Consider the following 17,385-nt stretch of genomic DNA (forward strand, 5'->3'; position numbering starts at 1 on the left):
TAAACCACACTTATGTCACCATTAATTGATCTCATTGGTCAACAGCTATAGGATAAATAACATACAGCCCCAGAGATGCACAGTTTTCAAGGTTTTTTTTCTTCATTTGTTCAAGAAAGTAAGCATAAAAAAAAAGGGCCATGCATGCTTGATGGTACTAAGACTTCAAAACAACGGCAGAAACACGGAAGCTGCTCTCCAACAAGATGGCTAAACCTCCATCAAAGCAATAACAAGGGAGTACATCGCTGTAGTTAGTGTGTATCTAGATCAAGCTGCTGGCTATAAAATGAGATGATTGCCATAAACTTTCTGTTTTGAAAGCTAATAGGATCAAAGTATTTTGTAGCATGTGTTCATAACTCAACCACCACCTGGTAGACCACCATCATGGATTCACAACAACCTCAGAACTAGATGCAGTGGTGGCGTCTGAAATCTTTATCTATTACTTTCAACCCTCTTCAAAGACACTTCACACGATTATACGCCTGCTGTGGTCTGCAATGTAGAGCAACTACAGTTGAAATGATTGTGGCTGCTTTGTATTACTATCTTTCCAACTTTCAGTTGTATTGTAAGTTTTCACTGCCCTATACGTAGCTAGTATTACAACCAGGAGTACATAAAGGGAAGTAAGTAACTACTATACAGCCCATACAAACCTGTTGTTGTAAACTGCACATTTTAAGTGGCTGTACAAACGAACTATGGTTAATAAATTACATGTATTGCGCAAGCACATGCGTAGATTTTCCAATTGTAGCCGCCTGCCTTAGACATACATACATGGTCATGTCAATCCACACAGTTTACATTACTACAAGTGTTTGTGACGTAGTGAGACAACACTGAATTTATATAGTGTGTATAGTAGTTGCTCACTCCCCTTCATGTACTCCTGATATAACGCATTATTGAAATGAAAGCTTTCGTTAATGTAAAATAACTATTAGGATTCCTAACTGGATCTCTATGTTATTAGTATAGCTGTCTATACCTGCTATTTAGATTCGTATACACTACACTTTTTATAATTTATAACACGTGGCTGACACTGTCACCTGACGTGCGCGAGATATATAGATAATAAAACGACAATCAGTGGTGACGTAAGTATAACTATATACATCAATGAATACATTACAATTATAAGCAACGTTTTTTGAAAGCTATTAACGCTTACCAGCAGTGCTATATAGTTGTGCGTTCCAAAAGCAAAAAGTCAAATGTCAAAACACTCATACCCACACTTACAAAGGTACATTTTAGAACTCAATACTATGGCTACAGTTTCCATTGCTTGTTCTATAGAGCTGGGGCCACTCTACTGTCTGCCCCCATTGACAACTTTACGGTGGAGTGTAAATACATTCGAATTGCAGCTTGATACGATTTTTGATATTTCTCTTGTGTTTTCGACCACTGATGAGCTGGCAATGCGACGAAAACTAACAGCTTCTATAGGCTTCTAGCCACGATTTTGATTCGTGGGTTCGCAAACTAAAGCTTCTTTCCTGAGTTATTAGTTTGACTCACATGCACAGTGAAGGCTGTTGCAGTCTCTTCAGAATCAGGGTTTTGCAGAATTTTTGCAACAGGGCTAAACAGACACGACAATGACTTCCATATATGGAAGTCAACTGCTGACTTATAATAATATTATAGTACAAGTCCAGGTTGAAAGATGTCCCGTGAGCCTAAGAGAGCATCAGCTTATTCACAAGATTTAATTAAAGTGGTGGATGGTGCACCAGGTGAAAATGCAGGGCAAATATTGTTGTGAAGTTGGTGTGTGCAGAACTAGAACTGTTGGCATATAGCTGTGTATTGACTGACAATTATTATCATTATCAGTTGATGTTAGTACCATTTGGAGGTTTTTGCGTTCTTCAAAATATAACTCGTGACCAGACAGAAGATGGTTCTTGTTGCAAAGCAAAGAAGTGTGAGGAGCATACCTTCAAGACATGCAATGGTTATCCTGAAATGTTGATTTTGGTTGATGAGACAGGCTGACAGAAAAAATTGCCAGAGGAGATTTGGTTACAATATAACGCCTAAGGGGCAAGCCTCCTGTCTTTAAGCTTATCAATATTAGCCAATACCACTGTTTGGAGGGTGTTTCGTTTATCAACTGTTCCGGTATCATTGAAAAGAGCAGCAGTTCTTCAGACATTCAAAATCTCACCAACTTCCCCCCTTTTGTGCTTTGTCAACTCCATGCAACTTAGCTTGAATCACTCTGGATCTGTCAATGTATTCTGCAGTACTGCATGCATAGTTACTAGAATGATGTCATGTAATTGATATGTGGGCAGGGCCATCTGATGCGCATGCTTAATGCTGAGGAAAAGTGATGACCTTTTTTTTAGTGAATAAACTTTAGCGCCTATGCTTCAACAATTTGAGCCCTGCCCTTCCCAAAATCCTGGATACGCCGGGCCATCTGATGCGCATGCTTAATGCTGAGGAAAAGTGATGACCTTTTTTTTAGTGAATGAACTTTAGCGCCTATGCTTCAACAATTTGAGCCCTGCCCTTCCCAAAATCCTGGCTACGCCACTGTCAGTCATACGACTGAGTACCTGAATGCAAATTTTAGGGGGGGAGGGGGGGATTGGAGCCAGAGGGGGATAATCATATATCCCTGTATACTGCATACATGTGCATGTACACAAAATATTATAGTCAGCAGTTGACGTCCATATATGGAAGTCATATTGCTGTGTCTGTTTAGCCCTGTTGCAAGGATCTTGCAAAAACCCTGTAAAACACTACTAGTGGGTACAGTTAAGAACCAGAGGAGGGAGGACACAATTAACCTTAGGCACTAACGTTTTTTTTCTTTGGCCATGTGGTGGGCGTGTCCAATAACGGAGTTATAAAGAAAGAAAAGATGAAACGTTCAACGAATTTTATTAAAAGGTGCCTAATGTTAATTGTGTCCTCCCTCTTCTGGTTAAGAACTACCTGACTATAATTTTACTATAATGCACGTGATCAAACGCGAAATTGCAATTAGTGACTTTTTAGCCATGTCGAACCACCTCTGGTGGCTTATTCCTCATTTTTACACCACTCCTGCTATTTGTAAGACATGCTATAAGGCTAATACAGCCACACTTCAAGCCAAGGGGCAAAAGATTAGTACTTCAGTGCTCTTGACTAGTTGTGCCTCGAGGCGTAGCCGCATGAGGATACGATAAAGCTGACTGTGTGTGTGCATGTGCGTGCGTGTTCCAACTGTAAATGCTCAACGATTGCAATGCGACGAAAACTAGCAGCTTCTATAGGCTTCTAGCCACGTTCTCTTGGATTTTGATTCGTGGATTAGCAGCCCTTGTAAACCTCATTGCAGATCCACCCCCTTTTTATGTAAAAATTTCTACATTGTAGATCTACAAGCTTCTATACTTAAAGATCCATTCATCAAGCCATCAGATAGACTTATGTTTCCATTCAGCTCCTAATGACAATGTGGTTTATTGTCAACAATAATAACAACATAACATAATATTATACAAAGCGAACCTCTTGTAATACTTTTGAGCAAAAGCAAAACATGACGAGAGACATTAGCACAGCGCAGCTTTCACAACTCTTTCTATTCAGGAGTACATATAATTCTGTTATGTCTTTCATTTGTTGTAGCTGGACAAATCGTATGTTTAGGTTTGTTATTTATTACCCCTAGGCCAAGCTTTTGTATAAAGGAAAGTAGGCGACCGTTTCTATCTTTGGCACAACAGAAAATTGGCAGGAAGTCAAAAGCAAGCTGAACTGTTTGAGCATACTGTTCACATCATAATTTCAGGACATTGTGTGTTTACTGCATGTTAATATGTAAGTATAGTTTATACATAAATGTGTATGCTAAAGGAATATTAACTATACTTCGTTGGTCACAATTATTGTGCCTTTGTCTTGACCGCTAGAGAATTCAGTCCAAAAACTTAATGTGTTAAGGAATAGGTCCTGTACCACCAGAGGGATAAGGTCGAGGTGGATTGTACCGATCGCATCTCTTTCCAGAGTAGTTTCTTGGGCAGCTGCAATAGTAGTCACAAAACCTGTCTTGACAAGTTCCTCTTACACAGGGATTCGGGTTGCAGTTATTTACATTTTCAAGTCTGTAGCTGTAGTCAACACATCGTGTGAGACTGTAGCAAAACCTCCTCGTGTGGGTAGAACAACTACGGTATACCCAAATTGTCTGTGTGCCAACCATCTTGTCATCTCCATCGTTGTCACTATCATATATTGTGATAGTGAAGTAGCGCCACTCCTCATTTCTATTTCCAAAGTCTAGTTCCTGGTTCCACTGTGGATTGGTAGTGCCACTTTTAACTCCAGTGCGCTTTTCGCGGCGATAGTTTGTCTTATCGACAGCCACAACAACGGCATAGGGGTCCGGCTCATTCCACCACCCGTCAGTATCTGGTAGATTCCATGCTCGTATCATCCTCACCTTCAGTATACCGTTATAACCAGGGCTTGCCTCAGGGCAGTTATACATTCTGTTTATTTGTCGAATATCACTGTAACTGAGACTTGAACTAGGTGCTATTGAATTTAATGATTGTTTGGGAGTAATTGTTTTACGCCCATTTATACCAAAGGCAGTATCCTTATAGTGCATAATTGATCTGTAATCGTAGGACTCTCCCTGATAGTCAACATTCTGACGTTTTTCAAAGTTGTGACTCCTTCCACTTTGTATGTTTTCCAAGTGTATGTTCACATGATAATCTCTGTCAGGCCTGCTTTGTTCGTGCCACAGTCCAATAGCATGCCCAATCTCGTGAATAATTGTTTTAATGGATTGGCATCCACTTGGCAGAGTTATAGTTTGTATTCCGCCTTTCCTACCAATAGAATCAGATGAACAACCGCTACCTTGAGCCGTAAATTGAATGCAGTTAGCAACACCTACTCTTCTGAACAGTAAACATGTTTCTCTTTCATAAACAGTGATTGCACTCATGATCTGGCTTCTAAGAAATGAACTGACACTCGAATGAAAGTCATAGTTAATTATCTCACCAGGCCATCTCCTCTCGTTAATAGCTCCACGTTTTTCTCGCACCTTATACACATAAACAGCAATGTCAATGTACTTGGTGAAACACCAATTACTAACAGTTAAATTAATTCTAACACTAATAGGCTTGTAAATTCTGACATTAAGATGTACTTTTGTGCAAATAAATTTCTTCCAGACTACCAATGGCTCACATTTGCTGCTGGTGGATGATATGCTTCCATAAACTGTTCTCGTGGAATGTTAAGATCACCTTCAAATTATTCTGGATTGTCCAGGAGTTCACCTGTGTTGGATAGTGGGTCCATCTCTCCACTCCCACTGCCAAATATTGCTTCAGAATCACTTTCTTCATTACCGTCAGATGCAAGAATGTCCAGTTGACTATTCAGTGCGTCATTGCGACTGAGTGCCGAGGTAGCCTCTTCATTGATTGATAAGACCGGGGTAGCTATCACTAGGGCGGCTGCTACTAGCCACAAAACGATAGCACGTGTCTTCGAATACATCGCTCTAGTGATGTATAGATGAAGCTGCTGGCTATGATTATGAGATGAATGTCCTTATTTATATACTAGTGAAACCTTAGGTTTGAGCCTTGTGTTGGGAAACAGGTTGTGGCACATTTGTTGTTACATGCATGCACCCAGCCACCAATTGGTAAGAGGTATAACCCTAATTAATTTACAAAAGCCTCAGAACACTTTCACTAGTGCAGTGGTGGCGTCTGAAATCTGTAGTCCATTAGTTCAACCCTTCAAAGGCTCTGCACAGACCTACGCCTGCAATAATCTGGCAATGTAGAGCAGCTGCTGTTTAAAAAAGTGTGGCTACTTTGTAATGGGATCATAGATTTGCAGATTGATCATGCATGCATGAGCTTTCACAGTCCTACAGTTAGATAACATGGCGTTCTGTATTTTTCTCTGAGTATTATCTGTACGTGAACCATGTATTGTGTGAAACAAGCATTATAAGACTAATGATGATTAAAATACTACCTTCTAAATATGTTTAAACCACACTTATGTCACCATTAATTGATCTCATTGGTCAATAGCTATATAGGATAAATAACATACAGCCCCAGGGATGCACAGTTTTCAAGGTGTTTTTTCATTTGTTCAAGAAAGTAAGCATAGAGAAAGGTAGCCTCGATTCCAGGCCGCGATGCGCATGCGTGTACATTACCCCCAAAAGGGGGTAATCCGTGTATTTGTGGATACTGTCAGTAAAATAAACCGTATACTATTTGTATTCTGATTTTATAGTCCGTTACATAGAGGTATTGTGCAAAGATGACTGAGTTCTTACTCCCTTTATTGTATCAAGCCAAGTCTCTACTTAACGACACCCTACTACGGATGTTATAGGAAAGGCATGATGTGTTCCTATGGGTCCCCTGATGAGGCTGTGGTAATATGGACCAGGCAAGTCTTCTGCTACTAAATCTTGCCTTTATGTTTGACAAGAAGTCATTGCTGAAGATAAAGAAGCTAATGATGACTCCTGAAAGCTTTTAATAAGCTTTAACTCGACACTCAGGAAGTTATTCACTCAAGATCTACTGATGTATTAAAGAGTCCACCACTCTTCCTAGCTGGAAGCTCTAGCTGTCTGGGAGGCTTTCTTGAACTGTCTCTTTGATAAACAGAGCTAGAAGAAGCAACACTGCTGCAGCATAATTATTCTACTTTGATTAGTGTCTCTGAAAGCTGCCATTGTGGTCACATTGTCATACATATTCTTCCCTTTTGTAACTTTGTCCGTTTTTTTACAATTTGTATGATGAAATTGTTGTCAATTATTTCGCGCATGCGCATACAAGGTATACCAGGCCGCCTTTCTCTTCGCCTTTCTCTTCGCGGCCTGGAATCGAGGCTAAGAGAAAGGAGCCATGCTTGACGGTACTAAGACTCCAAAACGACGGCAGAAACACGGAAACTGCTCTCCAACAAGATGGCTAAACCTCCATAGGTCAATGGGCGTGGTTTAGACACATTTTAACCAAGAAGGACCAAGGAAGCTCTTGAGTATCTGTAGGAGTCAACGTGTTACTCAACTAGCTCTTTGACGGCTGCAAAATCCGGCATATAGTCTTGTTTTTTCGCAGTCTGTATTGTGGATTGAATTGTTGCTAGGGGGAGGTCCTTTTATAGTGCTGCGGTCCATGGTATAAGTCACACCTACTCGGAGGATATGCACCCCATATATCCTCCTCTTAGGTGTGGTATATCCTATACTTGTCTAGCTAATATAAGTTGTTTCCTAGTACTGCATCGAAGGAGGTTTGGCAGGGTCAAAAGGAGCTCAAGGATTATGCTAACGGTAGAAAATTGTTGCGAATTGCATTCCTGACCCAATGTGTTAGTAATTAACACCATTAATTAATTGTTTTTAAGCACATTAATAGTTCTAAGAAGCTTTCTGCAGATTACAGAAGGATTGTCTTACGTTGGGAATCGCATCTCGTGCAAGTTTACAAAAATTAAAGCATGACGTCAGACCTTATAAAACCGCTAAGTGGGTGATAATCATCTGCGGGCAAGTGCTAATTGAGCTAATACCATTTTCATAGGTCAATAAAAAGTGTAGCTAGCTATAGGCCTGGTAGTAAGCTCTCTCTTCTAAGAACCCCAGTAAGACTCCCTACTGCAAATCTAATAAATTTTCTCTTTACAAAGTGACTGGATATGCTTCTATTTCAGAACTTTCTGTACCTCACCAATGACAGTCTCTTCCATGATGTATATCAACATTCATCAAAGATCTAGCTATTCATTTTAGCTCTTTCTGGCTCAACCTAGCTCTCCTGCTGCTGCACTACATACAAAATCCGTTCATAATGATATCACAGGATGACTGCGGTCTGTAGTTATTTTATGTACACAGTACTTTTTATAATGAAATGCGGCGATTAGGAAAACACACGAGATGCGATTCCTAAACTTAGACGCTCCTTCTTTCATGTGTCCTGCTAATACCAAGCAATATTTGTAAGCAGTGCTATACTTCATGCGTTTCAAAAGTGGCATATTAAGTTATATAGAAATCACAAATTTGAATGTTAAATGTCTATGTACGACAGACATAGCTCCGTTCAGATGTTGAGTAGCTGAGGGATAAACAAGGTCGTGTGGACACGCCCACCACCAGGCCTAGGATGAGGGTTATCCACAAAGAACTGATAATAAGTCCTCCTATCACAACAAACACGAGAGCATAGTTGGCTTTCTTCTGGGCTCTGGGAAAATCTTTCGTTTTCTTTTGAATGTTTTTGCTCTGTGTGAGTACGACGAGAAACCGGTATATGGCTGTATTATAAATTTAGTATACTTACTCTTTGTGCAAAGTGAAGAGCTGGAGCAGCACAAAGTATTGAGAACGCATATGTCAAGCAAATTGTAAATGCTGCAAACACCATCAGTAGGATTGCAGCTGGCTCGAACGTGTGCGGACCAGGATGAGGCGGCTCAGTATCTTGAGGATTCTATGAGAACATAATTAAATATATTACCGAAATCTAGCATTGGAAATGTGTACATTGAAGCTGGTGTACCTGCAGCATTGGTGGTGGCAGGAAAGGCGGAGCCATACCTGGTGTCGGTATGAACTGCTGACTGGGCTGAGGGGCTGAGAAAAATGGCTGCCCACTGACTGAGGCCATGTGACTCATATTCGGGGGTGGATAGCTAGTAGGAGGAGGCTGCTCAGCCACGGATGCAAAGTAGTCTGGAGGTGCTTCATGGTACAGGGGTGGGCCTACACACAGAACAGCAGGGTAACCATAGATACTGTCTATACCTCTGATACGTACCTTCATCTCTCATTGGAGCTGACGGTTGTACTCCCTCTTCTTTACCAGGCTTGAAGGGCTCATCAACTGAAGATACTCCCGTGGCCATTGTGATCTAATAGATGATTTCTTTGTAACTAACTACGACCGCCGTTGTTGTTTCTTTAGTTTGTAAAATACCCTTTGCACATATTTGTACATTGTGTTTGTAACTAGTATGGCCTTGATGAATCTCAAATGCATACATAAAGTGTTCTCACTGTGGCTTCAATGCCTTAGTTGTTTGTGTGTATTAATTTTTTGTTTGCGAGTATTTAGGTGCACTGACTGCAGAATTTTTTGGCCATTTTGAAGAGTATTAATTACGCCTCGAGACGTAGCCACACGAGGGATACGGTAAAGCTGTCTGTGTGCCTGTTCCAGCTGTAACTGCTCAACGGTTGCAATGTGACGAAAACTAACAGCTTCTATAGGCTTCTAGCCACATTCTCTTGGATTTTGATTCGTGGATTAGCAAACTAAAGCGTCTTTCCCGAGTTATGGCTAGTTTGACTCACATTGAAGGCTGTTGCAGTCTTTTCAGAATCTTTCGTAGCATTATCTGTTCGCACAAAGTTTCTATTCAACTTATAAGTTAGTCTTGCACTAAAGCGCTAGCCCCACACATGAGAGAATAATATCCAGATCCAGATCCTCCTGGCAGAAACATATTTTTCTTGAGGGCCTGTAAGCCACAAAACACTACCATATGCAATAGATAACAATATTAAAGATAACAATGCATGTACACATAACAATATGCATGTACTTATAGACACTGAACTCCAGATCCTGGAAGAATCAATTTTCTTCTTTCTTGAGGTCCTGGTAAGCCACATAATACAATAGATAACAACAATAGATGCATGTAAATAAGTCTTTTCTTCTCGGTGAGTTTATATAGATAAGCTAACTTTAATGTAAAATTCATTATAGAAACTACTATAACACTCTTGAGCCAAAGCATAACATGGCGAGAGGCATTAGCACAGCGCAGCTTGCAACACTCGTTTATATGGTGTACTTGATTTAGCCACATGTTCACTGTGCTGTACATTCAGTTGTCCTAATATGGTAGAGGGATTGAATCACTAGACATTTCTTTATTGGACGTTCACATCATTTGAGATTTGAACAGATTTTTACAATAACTGAATCATTGAGGTGAAATCATTGAGGTGACGATAAAACAGCTAGGTGCCACATAGGCCAGCCATAGATACTATAAATTACATGGATATGAAACGCCTCCGTAAACGGACGTTTGGGCTGGGATGATGGTTGCCTCGGATGTAACGGTCTAGTATACGAATTTTTCCAAATAAAAATGGCTACTGAAAGTGTGTCTCTAGTTCCAGCTCTGAGAGCGTCTCAGATGACTTTTGAAATTTCTGACTGAGAATGATGATGATGGAGGCTTGACAATAACAAGGATACGCTTTACATGTGCATTCTGGGATTTAATATAGCACAAAATAGTATTATTATTTAATAACCAACAACTATGTGTCTAGATAGATTAGAAATGAATGAATCATGATAATGCTTGGCTATAATAGCTGATGTGGAGTAGAGGCTTTGACATAGACATGTGGACATCACACTCTCGTATCGTTCTTTCGCCAGTCAATGAATGGTTCCTTCTTTCTTCTCGCGAGGCATTGTCTGAGGTGTAGTCTGGCTGCATAACATAAGCAAACAGTCAAGTATGACATTGTAACTACTATAATAATTATACAAACGAATAATAATTATGTAGCTATAATAAATAATCAACAACAATTCATTGAGAGCGTGAATTTTTCGTACATTTAAACTTGATTTTAAGACATGTGCATCAATAAAACTTAGTGGACCCAGTGAACATGCCCTTACTCTGCGTAATAAAACTTAGTACAGACATTCAATAAATGTGGTTCAAGAAATCAACTGACACAAATTAAAGAAGGACACTTGAAAACACCTTCAACTGTTTGTAACCAGATAGTTAAAGTATACACAAGGTCAGAAGTAAGTGGACCCAGTAACTATACCTACTGGCTAACTACTACACAAAAAATAAACACAGCAATTCTTTTCAAATAGCAGATCAACTGACACAAAGTTATTAAAAGAGTGAATATAGCCATTTTCAGCTCCACAAATCAGCTACATGCAACGTTCTAACTGAAACAATCATAACTAAAACTTACTTTACAGACCTAGTTAAAGCCAATCATAGTGGTATCACTTCAGCTTTCAATCGTAGACTCTTGTGACAACAGATTCTTTGCTTGCCAGTAGCTCTTCATTTTCTGGTAGCTGCGAGACAATCCTCCTCCCAGCAAAACTCTGGATACTATCTAGAATCACTGTAATCTAGAGCCGTTTCATATCCATGTAATTTATAGTATCTATGGGCCAGCAGTTGTAAAACCCTGAGACAACATGACAGACGTGTTAAGTTTGTAATCGATAGCCATACTCTTTAATTTTCATGGCACAAGCTTAAAATACTTGGATATGTGATAATTAAGTGCCTATCACTGCTATTTCACTACACACACACACACACACACACACACACACACACACACACACACATACACACACACAGTTTCCTGATGGCTCGAGAGGTTGATTCTGATAGACCTGTTGGTTTCGTCAACTTCAGATTTGACTTGGATGACAATGTTGAAGTGATATATTGGTAAGCCTACACATACGTAGTCTACGTACGTGGCATACTTTTTGGGGCTCGAAAAAATTAAGATTTGTTGGACTGCTTTTAGTGACACTTCCAACACAATGAGTTACGTATGTGAAAGTGATTTAATTGTCCTTTCATGAAGCGCTGTCTGTGCCTTCATGTGTGGGTGTACTTGTTTACTACGAGTCGGTTGAAACGATACGTAATATGTAGCTCCAAACCCATAATTAGGGTGAATTTGGAATGTGCCGAATAAAGGTGCGATTTGCGTTAATTAAATTACTATCTCATATGCACTAAAATAATTGGGCTTCAAATAACATGTATTTTGAGTTTTACTTTATTAAGGCACTCGGCAAGTCTTCATTGTGAGTCTAGCCTTTTGTGGGGATTGAGGTGATATGAGTACAGCTACGTGGTGTACTGACACACTTTTAGCTCTATATACTCTTTCCTTTTTGGGACATTTTAAAGCTGTAAGTAGCTCTTCACATGTTTCTATAGTGATTTGACCTTGCACCTATACCAACTGCACGAGTACTAAATTAAGTTTCAACTTCCTGGCAACTGCCCACCTTTGCATTGCTATAGGTCATCAGTAAAGGAAGTGATCAGTCCTGCACATGACCTTTCCTTCCTGGGGCATGCTGAAAATGTAGATACAATTACCTGGGACTCGATCACTACAACTGCAGGTTATTTTTTTAAGGGTGCATGGGTAGAGCATGAAGGACGAATTTAATGGTTGAATGCACATGCAGCAATTGTTGGCTGCAGTTGTATAGACTGATATTTTACATGTAGTAAACACCAGGTGTGGTTATGCTCTTATACGTATTGGGGATTTTTCCCCTGCTAAAATAACCAATTTGTAGGGCCCAATTTGTAGATGTTTTTTCCCTAGCATCTGTTGTGAATGTAACCCATAAACTGTATAATACAAACCCCATCTCTCTGAAACCAGTCATACAAAAACTGATGTCATCAATGTTCGAAAAAGTAACTTGTAACTTTTTTGTAGATGGCTTTTTAGTTATACCTTCTTACCTCCAGAATGCATTTACTATGAGTGTTTTTTTGCAGCTATGAGATTCACATGTGCCCTGAGGTCAGAAGAAAGGGCTTGGGGAAATTTTTGATGCAGATTGTGGAGTTAATTGGACACAAGTAAGCGTATTGCCTCATTGTGTGATTAATCTTGTGACAGGTGACCAGATCATGTGCTGGAATGATCTAGTGTGTGGTCTGAGCATTGGTCACACTGCCAACGCGTGACTATACTACTTTCTCACTTTTTTGTTTTATCAAATGTTTGTACCAAATACAGAGCAAACATGACGAAAGTTGTGCTGACGGTTTTTAAAGGTTTGTTTACACAGAAAATGTTCTCTAACCAGAGTATAGCTGTACATGTACATGGTATTCGTCCTGTGTTTTCTTGTAGGTCTATTTAGCCATTAATTCAGTAACACACACACCCACATATGCAGACAATGGAGTATCTAATGCTTTCTTCAGAGACCGAATGAAGTGAGTTATCGTAATTATTGATTGTAAGGTGTTGTATAATAGCTTCTATAATTATAATAATTATACAAACCTGATTTGGTCAATAAGACGTGCATAATGAAGGGAGTCGGGCTATGGGGACAGATGGCTATTTTTGTAGGGAATTTTGAAATTGTGTTAAAATTGGCCTCATGCAGTTCGCTTCCCGTTGACCACAGGGTATAGAAGATCATGTTTTATTGGCTAATTAGGTGGTGTATTCAGTGGGTAAAACTATACCAGTAGGTGTGTTACTTCTATGGTCTATCACGTACTATAACCCAAGGGACTTACGCATTTGGTTTGTGGTAGGTATCAACACATGTAAGGTTGTCTTCCCATGTCAATTATATCACCAGATCTGCCATGCATGTGCCATGCATGCCTCTTATTGTAAAGGGTCTGCTGTATATTTCCTGAGTCTACTGGTTTCATGCACTCAATCAATCTAGGCGGTACTTTCACTTGGTTAATAGCTAGAAAAGGTATTTTTACCATAACTTGCATTGTAGCATTTTGTATCTGTATGAAGGTTACGCATTACCCTTCTATTTCAGTAAGTGTGTTTCCGAATACTTTTGTGTATGCTTTCATAATCATTACCTTGTTGAATGAAGCTCTGAAGTCTACGTTCGTTTTGTACTTTTGGTTTTCTAATCATAAAAACATGCATAGTGTGTTATGTACCTACATGTATGTCATTATAATTTATTATACCCTAGCCTGTTTTGTTTTTGTTCTCAAGGTATGTGAACATTGTGTGTGACGCACATTTTAAGTATACACATTCTCTGTACAGATATGTTGATGATGACACATCACCCATCTTTACCGACCCTCTCAACGAACAAGACTACACGTACTCAATCCTCAGCAAACCCCTCATCAAGAAACCCACCAAACCTGCTGCTAACTCTGCTAAACCGGTCGCACGAGCTTCTGGCCATAGCAATGAAGCACAACGAGCACAAAACGGTAACCCACGGCCACTGCACAGAGCCAAAATAGCTCCACCTAAAGCTGAGACTTCTGACGATACTCCTCCGACAGCTAGTGGTTGCCATAGAGGGGATGATGCTACTGCGAGAGTGGATGATACGAAAGATTCACCGAGCTGTCTGGATGCAAACACAGAGGGACATTCGTAGATATCACATGCATGTAGTGATACTTTAATAGTGCTTCTCATGGTGTGTATACAACACTGCACTTTGGTCATCATCATCCACAAATTCCTCATGGTGCATGTTTGTTGATCATTTCCTTTCCTGTCTATAATAATACTATTTTTTCATATACTTACGTGCATGCAGTGGAACAAGAATATTGCATGCATGGCCTATATAGCTCGAAATTTCCTATTATGCTGCATGTATACGTGCATATGTGCAACAAGAATTGCACCCATGGCCTATAGATAATAATCTATAGCTCGGAATTTCTTTTATATATAATGACCTTTTTTAGAGACATATACTTGCAATCCCTCTATATAGCATAACACATGCAGTACTAACTATAGTGTGATCATGTTCAGTGTATCAGTATTGCTCTAAATCTTATTGAAAACAGATAGAATGAAAGTTTGACGAGAACAAAATAGGCATGCAAGGTTAAGAGTGCAGAAAATTTAAAATCACAAACACACGACACACGACACACAAACAACACAAGTCATGTATACACAGTTTTAGTATATCCATTTCAGAGCAGCAGCTTTTGCGAGAAGAGAATTGACCTGTAGGGAGACAAAAGATATACTATTATGCCATGGCCAAGTATGAACATTCGTACATTATTATTTAAATGCAGCTAATGAAAACTTTTCAAGGCTATAACTATAGTAAATGTTTACCTCAGCAGAGCCTGCTATCTCCAGGGCAGTGTCACCCTCGTCTGTTTGTAGGTCTGGGTTAGCTCCTTGGGAGAGGAGGTAAGCAGCTGTTGAGATATCGCCTCGTCCAGCAGCTATGTGTAGACAGGTGCATCCAGTAAACGTGGTTGCATTCACGTCAGCGTGGCAAGTTTCAAGGAGAAATTGGACATCCCTTAGAGACGCGTTCTCAACTGATAAATGGAGAGCAGTTCTTCCACTTTTGTGATCCTGTTGTGTGTGCGTGCGTGTGTTTGAGCATGGTCACATGATATGGATGAATGCTTCGTCTGTATCTACAGATTGTTTACTCTGGCACTTCTACAGTTATGTGCACACTAGCAAGCGGGAGACACCCAAATTAACCACCGACTGTCAGCAGAATTTATTCACAGTCCAATAAATCGCATTAGCAATACCAACAGGTGGGGGTGTGTTGCATACTACACCATGCAGGTGGTGTATATGCATAACGGGGTACTAACCTATCAAAACCTTTGCAACAGGGATTTTATACTGGACTAACCCTATGTACTAAATCATACACTAAAAAGGAAGTTGAAGCTTTGATAGCATGCAAAATGTGTTGTATACAATTCTTGTATACACAAAACCCACATACTCAGTTACAGAAGCAGCTTAGATCATAACCACACGGCTTATTGCAAAATAAACCAACATTCCCAAAATAAGCTCTACTCCTCGTTTACTGACCTGCATATCAATATTGACTCCATAGCTTTTCAGTTTTCGTAGCACGTCTGTGTTTCCGTATTGAGCAGCAACATGTACACAAGTTTGTCCCTCGTTGTTTCTCGTGGTGGCCACTTCTAACAGTGTCTGCATGGGCACGTACAGAGCGAGTTCTTCTAACGACTTGGTAGAGCTGAATTGTGCAGCTATGTGCAAGGCAGTGTTTCCTTTGTGGTCTGGCACATTCAGAGAAGCGCCTGACAACAGGAGTTTCCGGATAATGTCTATTTGCTGGGTGTGTACAGCCAGATGTAGTGCAGTCTGTGGGCAGAGAAATGATATTATGATTATGATAATTACAGTGTTTCCCCATGATTTCAAGTCACATGAGATCATGACCTTTCAAGTCTTTCTAAACAAGGGTTCTGTACAACCAGTATTCATAACAGTGGTTAAAGGTAGCATAACAAAGTATGGGCATGAATAACAACGGTACCTACCCTACTGCATGCCTATATGTTAGTGAATAGATTGAAGCACTTGCCCAGCTACCATTCAAAGGAGGGAAATAACCAGGTAATGTTAGCACAAAGGTGAAACTGCTTTCATGATAACATCTAAGTACATCATTCCTCGTAGCATATCACCTTACTGGCTCACATCTTTAATTACATTCCCTATCTGATCAAAACATACCTGATACAAGGCATTCTGCTCATCTATAACTGCTTGTAGCATTGGCTCCTTTGTCATGAGGTAAAGAAGTCTATCCAGTACGTCAGGTTGGGAATGTATAACTGCCAAATGCAGTCCTCTGCACAAAACAAAAAAGTGTAAATCACCATGAATTTGAGGCATGCACACAGTGTGTGTAGGTTATGCAACTGCATGCAACTTACGTGTCACCTTCTTTGTCTTGCATGAAAAAGTGCAGGTTTTCTTGTAGCATGGAACGCACGTCAACAAAATGTTGCTGCTGTGGCTGCTGTGTGTAGGTGGTGTAGTGATGCATTGGTGTGCTGTAACTCGAAGGGTATTGTCCGTAACTAGGTTGTGTTGAACTATAGGTTAGTGATGGACTGTTTGATCTCAGGCTTGGAGCCTGTACTGTGCTGCTGTTGTTGCTTTTGCTCATTTCTACAATTCTTGTAGTCTTGGCTTGTCCAACAGTGGGTCGCCTGATTTTATTGTTGCCTTGATGGTGATTATGAGATGGTTGCAATTTGGGGTGTGAAGAAATAGTCATAGACTTCATTGAACTATCAAGTCCTCCAGAATATATTCCGGAGTCTGCTCTTGTGAGACCTTTTCTAACTTTGTCTGTAGCAACTGTGTCGTCTCCACCTTGAAAATGGGAACCATTTTGAGGAAAGATAAGGCCACGACTTCTTGTACCGTGGTAGCTTGGCTCTTCATTCAAGCCTGGGTCGGGAAGTCTCACAGCGCCCATTGGTTTGACATACTGTGCGCCGCTTGGTGCTGGGCCACCTCTTGACATCAAACCTCGAGGAACTATACGGTCGCTCATTTTTTACTTGCTTGGTAGATTCTATTAAACTGGCTTGTACTGTTTGACTAGCTGTCAGTTTGTCTTGGACAGCAAATTTGTTGGCTATATATCACGTACACCAAGGGGAATATTCTGACAAGAAAAAGTCCCATGCGACAGCCAACAAAGCCACACTTTACATTACATTAGAAAA

General features: G+C 40.1%; 4 protein-coding genes across 4 annotated transcripts in view; 1 reads left to right on the forward strand and 3 right to left on the reverse strand.

Moving 5' to 3' along the window:
* Positions 1-14,410, forward strand: part of LOC135348686 (N-alpha-acetyltransferase 40-like) — a 26,976-nt gene extending 12,566 nt beyond the window's left edge. The window contains exons 7-11 of the mRNA XM_064546973.1: positions 11,476-11,568; positions 12,652-12,735; positions 12,896-12,933; positions 13,059-13,098; positions 13,916-14,410. Coding sequence (XP_064403043.1) covers positions 11,476-11,568; positions 12,652-12,735; positions 12,896-12,933; positions 13,059-13,098; positions 13,916-14,264 — 604 coding nt within the window. The 3' untranslated portion in view covers positions 14,265-14,410. The remainder of the gene's footprint in view (positions 1-11,475; positions 11,569-12,651; positions 12,736-12,895; positions 12,934-13,058; positions 13,099-13,915) is intronic.
* On the reverse strand, positions 3,779-5,594 carry LOC135348683 (zinc metalloproteinase nas-4-like). The gene is made up of 2 exons (XM_064546970.1): positions 5,239-5,594; positions 3,779-5,089 (listed from the first exon to the last, which is right to left on the reverse strand). Exons 1-2 carry the CDS (start codon positions 5,266-5,268, stop codon positions 3,965-3,967), a joined length of 1,155 nt encoding a protein of 384 aa, XP_064403040.1. The 5' UTR covers positions 5,269-5,594; the 3' UTR covers positions 3,779-3,964.
* On the reverse strand, positions 8,081-9,068 carry LOC135348688 (uncharacterized). The gene is made up of 4 exons (XM_064546981.1): positions 8,862-9,068; positions 8,604-8,806; positions 8,385-8,534; positions 8,081-8,326 (listed from the first exon to the last, which is right to left on the reverse strand). The coding sequence occupies exons 1-4, from the start codon at positions 8,947-8,949 to the stop codon at positions 8,120-8,122; spliced, it is 648 nt and encodes a 215-aa protein (XP_064403051.1). The 5' UTR covers positions 8,950-9,068; the 3' UTR covers positions 8,081-8,119.
* Positions 14,411-14,657: 247 nt separating the features above from the next.
* LOC135348680 (NF-kappa-B inhibitor epsilon-like) lies at positions 14,658-17,340 on the reverse strand. Its single transcript, XM_064546966.1, has 5 exons — positions 16,582-17,340; positions 16,379-16,496; positions 15,704-16,003; positions 14,972-15,220; positions 14,658-14,854 (listed from the first exon to the last, which is right to left on the reverse strand). Exons 1-5 carry the CDS (start codon positions 17,208-17,210, stop codon positions 14,807-14,809), a joined length of 1,344 nt encoding a protein of 447 aa, XP_064403036.1. The 5' UTR covers positions 17,211-17,340; the 3' UTR covers positions 14,658-14,806.
* Between the last annotated feature and the right edge of the window lie 45 nt (positions 17,341-17,385).

This window comes from Halichondria panicea, chromosome 15 (assembly GCF_963675165.1).
Source record: "Halichondria panicea chromosome 15, odHalPani1.1, whole genome shotgun sequence".
NCBI lineage: Eukaryota > Metazoa > Porifera > Demospongiae > Suberitida > Halichondriidae > Halichondria > Halichondria panicea.

What these genes read in the sequence shown, in the direction of transcription:
- LOC135348683 (XM_064546970.1), bottom strand. Translation starts at nt 5,268, where the DNA reads ATGGAAGCATATCATCCACCAGCAGCAAAT. An exon ending in ATCATCCACCAGCAGCAAAT is followed by an intron (nt 5,090 to 5,238) that starts GTGAGCCATTGG and finishes TATGTGTATAAG; the next exon opens with GTGCGAGAAAAACGTGGAGC.
- LOC135348688 (XM_064546981.1), bottom strand. Translation starts at nt 8,949, where the DNA reads ATGGCCACGGGAGTATCTTCAGTTGATGAGCCCTTCAAGCCTGGTAAA. An exon ending in AGCTCCAATGAGAGATGAAG is followed by an intron (nt 8,807 to 8,861) that starts GTACGTATCAGA and finishes TTCTGTGTGTAG; the next exon opens with GCCCACCCCTGTACCATGAA. An exon ending in CTCTTCACTTTGCACAAAGA is followed by an intron (nt 8,327 to 8,384) that starts GTAAGTATACTA and finishes GTACTCACACAG; the next exon opens with AGCAAAAACATTCAAAAGAA.
- LOC135348680 (XM_064546966.1), bottom strand. Translation starts at nt 17,210, where the DNA reads ATGAGCGACCGTATAGTTCCTCGAGGTTTGATGTCAAGAGGTGGCCCA. An exon ending in GAGTCAATATTGATATGCAG is followed by an intron (nt 15,221 to 15,703) that starts GTCAGTAAACGA and finishes CACACACAACAG; the next exon opens with GATCACAAAAGTGGAAGAAC. An exon ending in AGATAGCAGGCTCTGCTGAG is followed by an intron (nt 14,855 to 14,971) that starts GTAAACATTTAC and finishes GTCTCCCTACAG; the next exon opens with GTCAATTCTCTTCTCGCAAA.